General features: G+C 36.4%; 1 protein-coding gene across 2 annotated transcripts; it reads right to left on the bottom strand.

Annotated features, from left to right (window-relative positions):
* Positions 1 to 10452: 10452 nt before the first annotated feature.
* LOC109179730 (early nodulin-93-like) lies at positions 10453 to 13299 on the bottom strand. Of its 2 annotated transcripts, XM_019329218.1 has the most exons (5): positions 13254 to 13299; positions 12981 to 13091; positions 12249 to 12310; positions 11400 to 11475; positions 10453 to 10748 (listed from the first exon to the last, which is right to left on the bottom strand). In XM_019329218.1, the coding sequence occupies exons 2-5, from the start codon at positions 13075 to 13077 to the stop codon at positions 10663 to 10665; spliced, it is 321 nt and encodes a 106-aa protein (XP_019184763.1). In that variant the 5' UTR covers positions 13078 to 13091; positions 13254 to 13299; the 3' UTR covers positions 10453 to 10662. The 2 variants fall into 2 exon arrangements, with proteins under 2 accessions (XP_019184763.1, XP_019184762.1); XM_019329217.1 differs by lacking the exon at positions 13254 to 13299 and having other exon boundaries at positions 12981 to 13250.
* Positions 13300 to 14491: the final 1192 nt, after the last annotated feature.

The following is a 14491-nucleotide window of genomic DNA, read 5'->3' as shown; positions in this document are numbered from 1 at the left end:
CGGGATGCGTGAGTATGGGGTGGTGGAGAGGAATCTGCTGTTCTAGTTGGAGCAACAGCACTCCTATTGGAAACAACGTGCAAAAGAGTTTTGGTATAAGGGGGGGCATGTTAATAGTAAGTTTTTCCATAACTCTGTGAGAGCTAGACGCCGGAGGAATTCATTTAAGAGGCTCCATGATGAGGATGGGAATTGGGTGGAGGATGAGGCGGGTTTGGATAGTGTCATGTTGAACTATTTTGCAGGCTTGTTTTCGCCGAACTATGGGGATATTCAGGAAGTAATTGATACAATCTCGTCGAAGGTTACGGCTGCTGATAATGCTAGGCTTCTCCGGCCTCTTAGTATGGAGGAGGTGCGTATCGCTGTGTTTCAGATGCACTCGGATAAATCCCCAGGACCTGATGGTTTTGGCCCGGGGTTTTTCCAGTATTTTTGGGACATTGTGGGAGGGGAGGTCACGGCTTTTTGCAGAAGGTTCCTTGACACAGCTAAGCTCCCCCAGAAGGCCAATGACACTTTTATAGTGTTAATACCGAAGAAGACGGTCCCGGAAACAATGAAAGATCTACGCCCGATTGCGTTGTGTAACGTAGTCTATAAAATAGCAGCCAAGGTATGTGCTAACCGATTAAAGCCTTTGTTGCAGAATTTGATTTCAGGAGCCCAGAGTGCATTCGTTCCAGGCCGTTTAATTACAGATAACATCATGTTGGCTTATGAGGTACATCATCACTTGAAAAGGAAAACTCAGGGCCGTGAAGGGGTTGTGGCGTTGAAGCTTGATATGTCAAAAGCTTATGACCGGGTAGAATGGCGGTTCCTTCAGGCAGTGATGATTAAAATGGGTTTTGGAGTGCAGTGGGTGAATATCTTGCTTGAAACGTTCACATCAGTGCGTTACCACATACTGCATTAGCAGCGAAAGGTGGGGCCTATTATCCCGGGTAGGGGCCTCCGCCAAGGGGACCCATTATCACTTTATTTGTTCTTATTTGTGGCTGAAGGGTTGAGTGCAATGATTGAGAGAAGAATGTCTACGGGCCTGTTGCATGGGGTTACTGTGGCAAGAGGGGCACCCTCCATTTCTCATCTCCTATTTGCGGATGATTCCTTCTTGTTTCACCGTGCTACTGTTGAGGAGAGTGTGCAGATGAGGTATGTTCTGGATACCTATGCTAAGGCTTCGGGTCAGCATATTAATTATGATAAATCTGCTGCTTGTTTTAGTGCTAATGTGCCGCAGAATATCCGGAATAATGTGGTTGATATACTAGGAGTGGAGGAGGGGTTGACTAGTGGAAAATATCTGGGGTTACCCTCGCTTGTGGGTAGGAGGAAGAAGGTCATCCTGGGTTTTCTGAAGGACCGGATACTGTCTAGGGTACGGTCGTGGAATGTGAAGTTTCTGTCTAGAGCTGGGAGGGAAGTCCTTTTGAAGAATGTGCTACAGGCGATGCCGGCATATGCTATGTCGGTGTTCTTGCTTCCCATTGGCCTGTGTCGGGAGATGGAGGTCATCATGAATCAGTATTGGTGGACAGGAAGGGTTGGGGATGGTCGAGGTATAAGGTGGCGCTCCTGGGAAGGGTTGTCAAGGCCCAAGGCGAATGGTGGAATGGGTTTTCGGCGCCTGCATGAGATGAATTTGGCTTTACTTGGCAAGCAGGCTTGGAGATTGTTTACTAACCCCACTAGTCTACTGGCTCGCGTGTTTAAAGCGCGTTATTATCCAAGTTGTAATTACTTTGAAACTAGGGAAGGGAGTAATCCCTCTTTTGTATGGAGGGGCATGATGGAGGTTAGAAGCTGTTTGAAGGGGGGGTGTAGAAGGGCAATTGGGGATGGGAGTGAAACTACTATTGGCTTGGATCATTGGCTCCCGGTAGATGACAATCCATATGTGGAGACAGACTTGCATCCATCAGTCCAAACGACCCCGGTGTCCTCTCTTATGAATATGCATGGTACTGGGTGAGATGTTGAGTGTGTTAATGATATTTTTCATGTCCGTGATGCTAACTTGATTTTAAATATACCTGTTAGTGTTCGGAGGCCACGAGATCAGTGGGTATGGCAATGGGATCAGAAGGGGGCTTATACGGTTAAGTCTTGTTACAAGCATCTCACTTTGGTGGCTGCGGATGACCGCCCATGGAATAAGATATGGAACTTGCATATTCCTCTGAAGGTGAAGAATTTTTGTTGGCAGTTGGCTTCTATTTATCTCCCTGCACGGGATATTTTGCAATTAAGAAATGTTGAATGCGACTTGTATTGTCATATGTGCAGTTGTGTGCAGGAATCAACCCTTCATCTGTTTGTCTACTGTGCTGAAGTGGGACGGCTTTGGAACAAGCTGGGATGGCCACAAATCAGTAGCTTTGCTGGTAATAGTATAAGTGATTGGTTTTTTTGGGCTATTAATTTGTTGGATGCTGAATCTCTGCCTAAATTTCTAATGACTTGTTGGGGTGTGTGGGGAAGCAGGAATGATAGTGTGTGGAAGGGTGTGGTTTTTGATATGAATGTGTTGTTGCGTAGGTCTATGGTGTTCCTGGATTGTTGGAAGAGTACGAATGAGGGAACACCAAGGGATCAAGAACATTTGAATGTTGTGTCATGGACAAGACCGGCGCATGGGAGACTGAAGTTGAACACAGATGTGGCACTGAGGCAGGAAAGTAATGAAATGGGGATAGGCTGGGTTCTGAGGGATGATAATGGAGTTTTTCTAGCGGCCAAGAACATGAGGTTTCCGGGGGTTTATATGGCTAAGGAGGCAGAGGCTCTAAGCATACAGGAGGCTTTGAGTTGGATAAAGTCAACTGGAATGGGAGATGTTGATGTGGAAACAGACTGTCAAACCGTGTTTAATGCTTTACGTTCACTGTCTTTTAATTCTAGTTTTGGTTTTTTAATTGAGGACATTAAAGTTTTAGCTTCTGAGATTGTAGATGTGGAATTCTACTATGTAAAGCGATCTGCGAATAGTGCTGCCCATAATGTTGCTAGGGAGGTCTTTTCTGTGTCAGGTTGCGGGAAATGGTTTGATTTCCCCCCATCTTTCCTTGTGAACACTCTTATTCAGATTTAATGAATTAGTTTTTCATTCTAAAAAAAAAAAGAAAAAAAAAATTGGAAAAGGAAAAACATAGAAACGAAGTAAACAACCCTACACTTTCCCTCCTATATATCCCTTATTAGAGTAACAAATTATAAATTAATTTATCCAATAATTAGTATTACAATATGTAACCCTTCAACCCCACAAAATATCATATTCTTTTCTTATAAATACAATCATTTTGTCCATGATCAGTATTATACTTTCTATCATAATATTCTGACATAATTGTCAAATAGGCTCATCTCCTACTGCGAAGTGCTCAATTCCCACTACGAACTCAATTAAAGTCTAATCAGCCACATTTACCAGCTAAATTTGTTCGATTGACTTTTTTTACAGGTTGCTTATTTAATTATTAAAAAATAAAATAAAAAGAATTTTTTTAAAACGGCCATGGCTATCTGGGGACGGCCTGGAACGAGGGCGGCGGCAATAAATGTGGCTGATTAGACTTTAATTGAGTTCGTGGTGGGAATTGAGCACTTTGCATTAGTAGATGAGCTTATTTGACAATTCTACCTAATATTCTAGTATGCATACTTTCAAATTCTACTCCCTATGTGGCAAACAAGGATAGATACTCCATCTATTTTATTTTACCTGTCATATTTACTATTTATTAATCAACAAACTATTTGTTCTTTGTTTATTGTCTTTATTAGTTTTTAATTTTTTTTTTAATTCTTTTAAGTTTTATATTACTTTTAATGTAATTTCTAAATATATAAATTTATAGGGAAAAAGGTTAAATAGGCCCTCGAACTTTAGCTTAAAAATCAATTAGGTCCCTAAACTTTTTAAAGGTGCAATTACACCCATCAACAATTCATTTAAGTGCAATGAAACCCAAAAACAAATTAATGACCTACTATCATAGGTCATTAGGGTTCAGGCCACCTTCCGGCGAATTTTCTGGCCAAAAAAAAAAAAAAAAAAAAGTGACCAGCGAAATTTTCGGCAAATCTGGGTCGGTTGCTGGGCACATTTTTTTGTCAGAAAATTCGCCGGAATGTGGCCTGAACCCTAATGACCTGTGATAGCAGGTCATTAACTTGTTTTTGGGCTTTATTGCACCTAAATGAATTGTTGATGGGTGTAATTACACCTTTAAAAAATTTAGGGGCCTAATTAACTTTTAAGCTAAAGTTCGAGAACCTATTTGACCATTTTCTTAAATTTATATTTATATAATATAATAATACTAAACTAAATGTTATAAAAAATTAAATTTAAAATAACTTCAATATATTTTTATTAAGTGAACCAGATAAATAAAATAAGATAATAGAAAGTTACTATTACTCTATAAATAATAGATTATAGAGTAATAGAGAGTTAGAGGCTAGAATCTTTATTAATATTAATTACGATAAATTAATATTAAAAAAAAGTGGATGTTACTATATATGTTAATTTTTTTTTTAAGGTCAACTAACATGGTTGTATTTATAGATAAACTGAAATAGAGTCTAGTGGGACATCGTCCCAGTACATAGCTGTAGTCGAATTTAAAGTTAAAGTAGCTAAAGTATGTGCTAATAAATTCTGTAGTCTAAGAACAAAAACTGACTGAGCAAAAACTTAAAGTAGACATAAAATTCCTGCAACTATCAACAACATATCCAACATATGACCTGGACGGGGTATTCGGTGCGCATATGTAGCGTTGTAGCGTCTGGCAGTCAGTATGTAGTCATATTGAATCTTCGCCACGTCCTCTTAACCATGATAAAACCTCTTTACACGCGTATGCCTCAGCCATGAGTGGGGAAAAACAATTCAGTAGTGGGGCGCTAAAAGCCGAGACATAGTGATTGTCGGCATCTAGTAGTACCGCCCCCACCGCTGCTGAGCTGGTATCCTGGTGATAGCTTGCATCCATGTAGCATCTCCTGGGTCTTGATATTTCCGCAGGGTGGCCGGATCGTGGCAGCCGCGGTTGATGCATGCCTACAGCCACAAGGGAGACCACCGGCTGGAGGCCAACCTGCTGTGCGGCGTGATGACCAGCTCCATCGGCCATGTGGTGGTCCCTTGCGGCTGGTGTGGGTGTTCGGTGGTGTAGCGTGTTTCACGCTTGCATAGTGGCCATAACTGCCACAAGCACCTTCTTTGGCAACGGTAGACAGGCATCCCAAACAGCTCTGTTTCTTGCTCTCCATATATGATATAAAATAGAAGCTGCATACAATATTCCATTAGTGTCTAGAACATTTAAGAGTGCACTAAACCATTCATGGAAAATATTTGTCACAATGTTGGGGAGTGGGAGGCTAGATTGGCTCCAAATGGATCTTGCATAATCACACAATACTAACGAATGCAAAATATTTTCATGAGCAATCCTACACACGATACTAATGAATGCAAAATATTTTCATGAGCAATCCCACACATGGCACACATCGAGTCCACTTCTACTCTCTTTATAATCAAATTGCTCTTAGTGGGGAGGATATCACTTAGAGCTCTCCATAGAAATGTTTTTCATTTGGGGGTGCTTTGATTTTCCATAAGACTAACCATCCATCAAAACCCCCATTATTAGCGTTAGAATAGTCTCCAACTATGCGTCGATAGCCGTCTTTGACTGAGTAACAACCATTAGGATCCCCATGCCAATACCATACATCATCATACCATATATATATATATATATATATATATATATATATATATATATATATATATATATATATATAGGGTGGGCTTCAAGTAAGAACCACTCCTTAGGTGAGAACCTAAGAACTAATCCTAGTCATTGATCTATGGGATATTAATAATCTAGATTTAGCAACGGATTATGTCCAAATATCGTATGATTTAATTAGCAATGGTGTTTTAGTAAACACAATGATTTTTAATCTTTATTATTTTAATAAACATATTGTGTCCTTGATTTTAGGAGAAATAATTATAGTAGGATTGTGTGGCTGCACGTTAGTGGTTTCATCCAGAATAATTTTTCAACGGCAAAAGTACATCAGTCCGTGGTTTCCGGTGAATAGCAGCGTCAATGGAATTCGCAAATGGATATAATAAGTTTATTTTTTTTTAAACAAGTCGGTGTGTACTTGGGTTAGTTGACTGTGTGCACTTAGGTTAAACTATGTGTGCCATAATTTGCAGAACTAGTTTGCTTAAGAAAAGATGTTAAATATTTTGGTGTGCACTTAAATTGTGTTGTGTGTGCACTTAGTTAGCAATGTGTGTGCATTTGGGTTAACGAGTTTGTGCCATGATGTTCAAGAAACTAATATACAAAATATTGTATGCACTTAGGTTAACGAATTGAATATGTGCATGCACCAACACGAGATTGATGTTAAAGACTATGTTGTTCACTTTAGTTAAACTGTGTGTGCCATAACGTAAATAATGAATGTGTGGATGAAAAGACGTAAAACAATAGTGTACACTTGGGTTGAAAAATACAATAATTTTTATATTCACAATTATTTTCCTGACATAAAACAAGTTAGTGTACACTTGCAACTTGAAAAACACAATAAATCTTTTTTTTTTTTTTCATATTCATTAGTTTCCTGACAAACAAAAAGCAAGTAAATAGCATTTAATATATCAATACTAACATGATTTCATACTTCTTACCCCACACAACACGTAGAGTAAGTGCAACCATATTGATATTAAAGACTCAGGTGATTGGTGTGCATTTGTGTTATAACTTAAATAATAAGTGTGTGGATGAAAAGATGTAAAACAAGTTGGTGTGCACTTCGGTTAATAGATTAGGGTGTGCACTTGGGTTAACTGTGTGCACTTAGCTAGGTTACATTGTTTGTGCTATAATTTGTAGAATTAGTTTGTGTAAGAAAAGATATTAAACATTCTGGTGTGCACTTAGATTGTGATGAGTATGCACTTAGATAGAAATGTGTGTGCACTTGGGTCAACCAATTTGTGACATGTTGCTCAAGAAAACTTATATACGAAATGCTGTGTGCACTTAGATTAACGAATGTGTGCATGTATCAAAACTAGATTGATGTTAAAGACTATGTTGTGCACTTGGGATAAACTATGTGTCATAACACAAATAATGAGTGTGTGGATGAAAAGACGTAAAACAAGTTGGTGTGCACTTGGATGGATAGATTAGGGTGGGCACTTGGGTTGACTCTGTGCACTTAGGTTACACGATGTGCAAAGCATGGATTTGATACTTTAAAATTTTGAATTCATGTGCATATACCCAGAACATAGCATTGCCAATTTGTGCATATATGCATTACAGAGTGTGCATGTGTGGGTCTAGCGTAAGGACTCGTTCATACACATGTGCAGATTTGTTTTCAACTGTGTGCCCTTGCGATAAGAAGGGTGTGCACATAAGTGGTTAAGAGTTTGCAGTAGAAATAAATACAGTTTGTGCATATTAGTACAACAGAATGTGCATGTGATTGTGGTGTACTAAGTTGTTTTGAACGTTAGTTTTGTGCATGTATGTCTTTGTAATCGTGTGTGCACCTCATTGTGTCACTCACCTGTTTTAGTATACACCATGTGCATTCATGAAGACATTTGTGCATTTTTCATTTATGTGGTCTCAACTACATTATAATTCAAACAAGTCTAGAGTGTGCACCCATATATGCGTACGCACATTTATTAATCGATGTGTGCACTTATATGACGTGTGCACTTATATGACGCAACATGTGCACTTGTATAATTGATTAATTCAATTATGTTTTGAACTGATTGAATAGTTTGATGTTTGACTCATTTGCATTTATGAACTATACTGTAATAATAATAAAATAAAATAAATAAATAAAGAAGAGGGGGAAAGGGGAAAAAAATTCGCGTTTGGACTTTGCATCAATACGAGAATAGACGTGTGTATATTAGTTGTTAAGTGTTTACACTAGAAATAAGAATTGTATGCACAACGTAGATTTGAGACTAAAAAAAATTTGAACGTATGTGCATATACATAAAGCATAAAGCCTTTATCATTACTTCCAGTATTAACTAGCCAGAACATAATTAAAAGAAATATCAAAGGATAAGATTATAGGAATAAATAAGAGAAACCATAGAAAATCAACTCAAAAAATCCTGACCTGAAATGAACCAATACTCAACTACTCAATTTAAGGTATAATAAAGACAGATAATAAGATACGATTTGCAGTGATTTGCCAAGAGCTCAACATGCAAGGCCATGATTTTCTGCAACAGATTGGTATAGCATGAAACTGTATAATTTCTCTTTTATCATATCCCAATGATTTCTGCATGTAGCTAGCATACACTGCTTTCTGGAGCTTAACTTCAAAATATAGAAGAAGGTATAAAAACACTAATGACCTTTATATAACAAATCCCTCCACCCAAAGAAAAAGAGAACTCCCTGCATTCCATTTTATCAGTCCACGTTCCTCAGTCAATCCGATTGACAGATTAGAAACCACTGAATTGAAGAACCAAGGTTCACTTCACGGAATTCAATTCTTCAATACCATATAAACAGAAATTATACACAATTTAAAATTAGTCCAGTTCACGCATTAAGTTCCACAGTCCATATCACTAAATTCTAGAAATTTCGAATTAGAATGAGATCAAGAAAAAAATTGACCAAAATGCACTGATGCATGCAGATGTGTATAAAAGCGAATCACAAATGCGTATAAAACCTTTACGTAACTAAGAACCTGAAGAGAGAGCCTTGATGGAAAAATTCGCTATGGCTTCTCTATGTGTTCGGACAAACAGAGGAAAGGGAGATCACTCTGATGGAGTTCACCGGGAATCCAAGGCCTTTGTACCAGGTAGCAAAGGCAGATCGCATTGTCGGAGGCGATGGCAAAAGTCGTTTGACTCGTTTCATCGCAGCAGTGCGGTGGAGGCGTGAGGGTCATGTTGTTTGGGGAGGAGGAAATGTACGACAAGCACGGCGAGAAAACTGGGCGATGAAATTGGACGCGTGCAGCAACTTCGAACCGGAAATGCCAAAACTATCCCTAAATACCTAAAATACTACAAATCTAGCGCTTAAATTTCACAAAATCAACTTTTAATCTAGACCATTAATTACAGTAAATAAATTACCAAGATAAATTCTTAGGTTCCTACCTAAGGATTGGTTCTTATATGATTGTTAATATATATATATATATATATATATATATATATATATATATATATGTTAATTAATAAAGTAAAATATTACACTTTAAGTGTTCAACACATTGTTAATTGTGTTAATGTATATTATATTATATTTTATTATTATTATTATTATTATTATTATTATTATTATTATTATTATTATTATTATTATATCTTTGAAAAACTATGCGGGCCAATGGACCAACCCCATTCAATTCATGGATCTCAAATTAAAGTTCGACCATGTTTACAGTACTGAACTTCAAGACTCGAGTTTACCCGTCCATTTGAGGCAAATTATGCCCTGGACTTGGCATTGTAGACACGAGTTCAAAACAACGTCGTTTTTAAGAAAAACGCATCATTTCAGTTAAAAAAAAAAATTGATTTTGTCTTGTCGTTAACGGCGTTATTCGTTTGTGCCATTATGAATGTACAATTATGGGATTATGGATGTACAGTTATGACATTATGAATGTAAGTTATAAAATTATAAATACAGAATTATGACATTATTAACTTACAATTATGAACATATAGTGATAAAATTATGAACATAGAGCTATAAAATTGTGAACATGGAGCTTCGAAAATTATGATTTTACAGTTATTGAATTATAAATGTACAGTTGCGGAATTATGAATGTACAGTTATGCAATTATGAATATACAGTTATGCAATTATGAATATACAGTTATGCAATTATGAATATACAGTTATGGAAATATGAACACAGAACTCTGACATTATGAACTTACAATATGAACATATAGTGACAAAATTATGAACATAGAGCTCTAAAATTGTGAACATAGAGCTTCAAAAATTATGAAGTTACAGTATTGAATTATGAATGTACAGTTACGGAATTATGAATGTACAGTTATGGAAGTATGAATGTACACTTATTGAATTATGAACATAGAGCTCTGACATTATAAACTTACAATTATGAACATATAGTAATAAAATTATGAACATATACTCCTATAACGAATCTGAAATTATAAAAAAGGAAAAAAAAATAACAGTGCCTAACAGCATGCTGGAGACGGATCCAGAGCATAACGATTGTCCATTTGACACCTCTAATCTAGACTCACCGAGTTATTTTGGATATTTAGGAGTTTTTTTCTTTTTCTTTTTAGTGTAAAGTCTTCCAAAAATTTCAACACTTGTATTGATAATTAAAAAAATATTCCCTTCATACTCAAATCAGTTACAGAAGTCTATAGTATAACACCACTTGGGCTCAACACAAAAAAAAAAAAACATAATACTTCATTATTTGAAGGTACACAAAGGATAAGAAGAGTTGATCTTGATCATCTTTCCTCTGATACAACACAGCACCTGGCATGGTCGAGAGCACAACTACTATGTCATCGCCTTAGGTTGTTTTGTCGTAATGGGTGTTCCTCCTCGCACATTCCAGGATTGTTTTGTCAGCGGTGATGAAGTATGCAGCAATGGAAGCTGCAATGAAGAATGCCGTCAAATGGTAGAGTTAGCTTCATAAAACTGAAAACATAATTGCATCCATTGGATGGATTTACACGCGATTTACATTACATGCAACAAATACCTCTCGTAACGAATGTTTGGGACAAAATATTAGAACCAAACAGGTAAGCTCGATCTCATAGTGAAGAAATCATGCAAACATTTATGTAACAATCTACAATGTTGTAGAAGGTGCTAAGCGCTAGTCAAGTGCCCCTAGACGCGCGTGTAATAATAATAAGAAAAAAAAAAATCAATCGGTCGAGTTGGCCAGCTCAAGCGCCAAGTTGGTTGACTCGGGCGCCTAGGCCACCTAGTCGGCCCAAGGGTAAAATCCCCTCAGTCTAGGGGCGCCTAACACCTAATTGACGCCTAGGCCGATGTTTACAACAGTGACAATGCAAGAAAAAGAAAAATTTCGTTCTTCCAGTACCTACGCAGCCAGTTGGTCATCGTGAACAATATTGAACAATTTATGAAACTATGAAAAGGTGGGCAGTTGAATATAATTGAATTATCGAGAACTTCTATGGTGCCAATTAGCATTGAATACAGCGTGTATACTAAACATGATTGTACCGGGTATAATTTGTGCCTAAGAATTTTCTTTGAATTATCACATACCTGCAGATATAATAAGTGCCTGAGCAGTGTAATTGAGGTTTGCTTTCGCCCAAGGAATCGTTCGGACAGCAACCAACTGAAATTTTAAGGAAGCGACTGTAAGATAAAGATAGAGAAATCCCACAAGGCAGAGAAAAGAATATACCATTCAATGATGTTTCTTTTTACATGTTCTTCAAGTTTTTAAAAGAGGATCATACTAATGGAAACGTGAGAAACGCAGCTTACAGCTTTAGCTAAGCATTCAAGAAATAAGAATATACTCATATAGTGCAACTAGTCTTACTACAATCTCCCGCAAAGGATTCTGTTTTGATTGCAGAATTTAATAGGTTGCTGAAACTCGTTGCAGCCTTGCAGGAACTTCTTGAAACATGATTATTTAAACCCAGATAGTCCCACAGTCCCAGATGGAAGGTAAAAAATCAGGATAATTTAGCTTGCAGAGTTGATTCCATTTTTTGTCCTAAATTTATAGGTGGCAGTCCACTTCTAGTCTTTTTTTTCTCAGAACATCTTCCTTTAGTCCTAGTATTATTGAGGCATGACTTTTTTTGGTCCTCCATCCACAAAACCGTTGAAATGTCATTAAATACATGGCATTTCAATTTTTTTTAAAATACAAAGTGGGTTGACCTGATATATATATATATATATATATATATATATATATATTTGAAAAAAAAAAACTAATTGAAGACCGAAATACCCTTGTATTTGACGGCATTTAAACGATTTTGTTGACCGAAAAACATTAAGATATTTGCATGAAAATAATGAGGAGGCTAGAATGCAAGGCGATACAATAAGAGAAAATGATTTGAATGAAAACAATGCGCATTTACATACTGTTGGAACAGCGCTGGAAACACATGCAATTGCAGCAGCCTTGGCGCCAGCACGAACACCCTCTGCAAGTTTACAATGTCAAAATAAGGAAAAACAAATTCAATAATGATAGAGAGTAAGATTTCAGTCAATAAAAACATTCTCTAGCAGATAATATAACAAAGTATATGCCTTTTTCATGGAAGAAAGAAAGAAAAAAAAAACACAAAAACAAAAACAATTCTATCACGAACTTTCAAAGCCTCTTACAACTTATCAGACTTTCTCCCTAGTGCATTAGAATGGTAATCTTGATCAATTTTGTCTCTATCTCTTCAATAGGCGATCTTTCATATTGGTGCATTCATTTAATTTCACATATACATCTTTGCATTTTCATCCAATGTTTCACTTCTAAAATAGCCAAACACGTATTAAGACTAACCAACCTAGCAGTCATTCAATAACCTTATATTAAATTCATCTATTGTACTGGGTAGTAAAGTGTGAAGCAATATTTGCTGTTAGATACTTTGTTAAAGCTAAAAAAAATTGCAGCAGCCTACTGCTTTTCGTGAAAATGGCAAACAAACTATTAAACACAACATTATCCAATTAATTACTAGCAACTTCCACAACAAAGAAAAACCATTTGAACAAGGGCAATATGAAAACCCAATTAAGATGGTTGAATTTCTGAAGAGCAATATGAAAAGCCTAGAACAGTAAATCAGGGAAAAAGAAATTTGAGACCTTGGGTACACTCTTGACTCCTGCGGATCTTTGCTTCCTCATAAGGAGAAGCAATCAAGAACGGCCTGTCCATTTGGAATCTTGATGAAATCCCCATTTTTTTTTATTTATCTGTTCTCGAGAACCCCAATTCTGCGTCTAAGCGATCAACTCAAATACATACGCAATAATTGAAACAGATAGCAGTTTAAATATATAATGGAATCTTGACGGAGACAACTACTCTATATTATTAGAGTAGAGAGTAGAGAAGAAATTGAGAAAAAAGCGAACTTGGCTTTTCCGGCGGCTTTGTTACTTTATGGCGGCGATATAGAAGCGCACACCGTATTTAGGCTTCCTGTCTGTCCCACGTGCATAGTTGGGGTATTTTATTTTAATTTTTTTAAATAACTAGTATTTGCACCCGTGCGATGCACGGAATGAATATGTTGTAATATATTAAGAATATATGAATCGATAAATAATTATTTAAATTAGAACATCAAATATTATATAGTGCACTTAAAGATATGATTTGAATCGTTTATATATTTTGATGTTATCATTGCTTTAATTTGTGCAAATAATTGCTCAAATTAATAGCTAATGTCTAGATGTACGGATGCGGTCCTATAATTTTGAAGATTTTATTTATCATTGTTTAGTATTTTCATACATTAGGTAAATGTGCTTGTTCTCTAACAACTCAGTTATAGAAATGAATTGCTATCCATATTCATTTGTATGGAATATATATATATATATATATATATATATATATATATATATAGAGGAGCGCTCACATGTGGTCATGTTGTTAGGTGTGGTCATATGGTCAATTATAGACCATTAGATTAGATAGATCTAATGATTCATATTAATCAAGATTTTTTCCAGTATTTTCGCGCACATTCTCCTACCCAGAGAACTGTAAGGGTAAACTTGTCATAAAACACCGGAATAGGGAAAATCACATTGTTGTGTGTTTTATTACACTATTGGTGCATGTTGTCAACATTGTTGGTGTATTCTGGAACCCGACCGCTATAAATGGCCATTGTAATTACCATAACACGGGAATACACCATTGGTGTGTTTCACTGTGGTGTGTTTTATTATACTATTGGTGTATGTTGTCAACACTGTTGGTGTATTCTGGAACCCGCCCGCTATAAATGGTCACTGTAATTACCATAACACCCCCACTTACTAAAACGCGCGAAAATTCTCAGAATTACCACTGCCTTTAGATTAAACTGATTCAACGACCCAGATACGACCACACGACCACACCTAATGACATGACCACATATGAGCGCTTTTCTATATATATATATATATATATATATATATATATATATATATATATATATATATATATATATATATATATATTGTCTAGATATATAGCAATTTTTTCATTTTAAAAAAATTAATATCATCGATTATATTTACACATTATTGAAACCTCTTTGTAGACGACATTGGTAGTGACAACACAATCTTGTTCATCTTCGTCTAGAGCTAAC

Source organism: Ipomoea nil, unplaced genomic scaffold (genome assembly GCF_001879475.1).
Source record: "Ipomoea nil cultivar Tokyo-kokei standard unplaced genomic scaffold, Asagao_1.1 scaffold0980, whole genome shotgun sequence".
In the NCBI taxonomy this organism is placed as follows: Eukaryota; Viridiplantae; Streptophyta; class Magnoliopsida; order Solanales; family Convolvulaceae; genus Ipomoea; species Ipomoea nil.
Note: the sequence above shows the minus strand (reverse complement) of the source record. Positions and strands in the feature narration are given on the sequence as shown.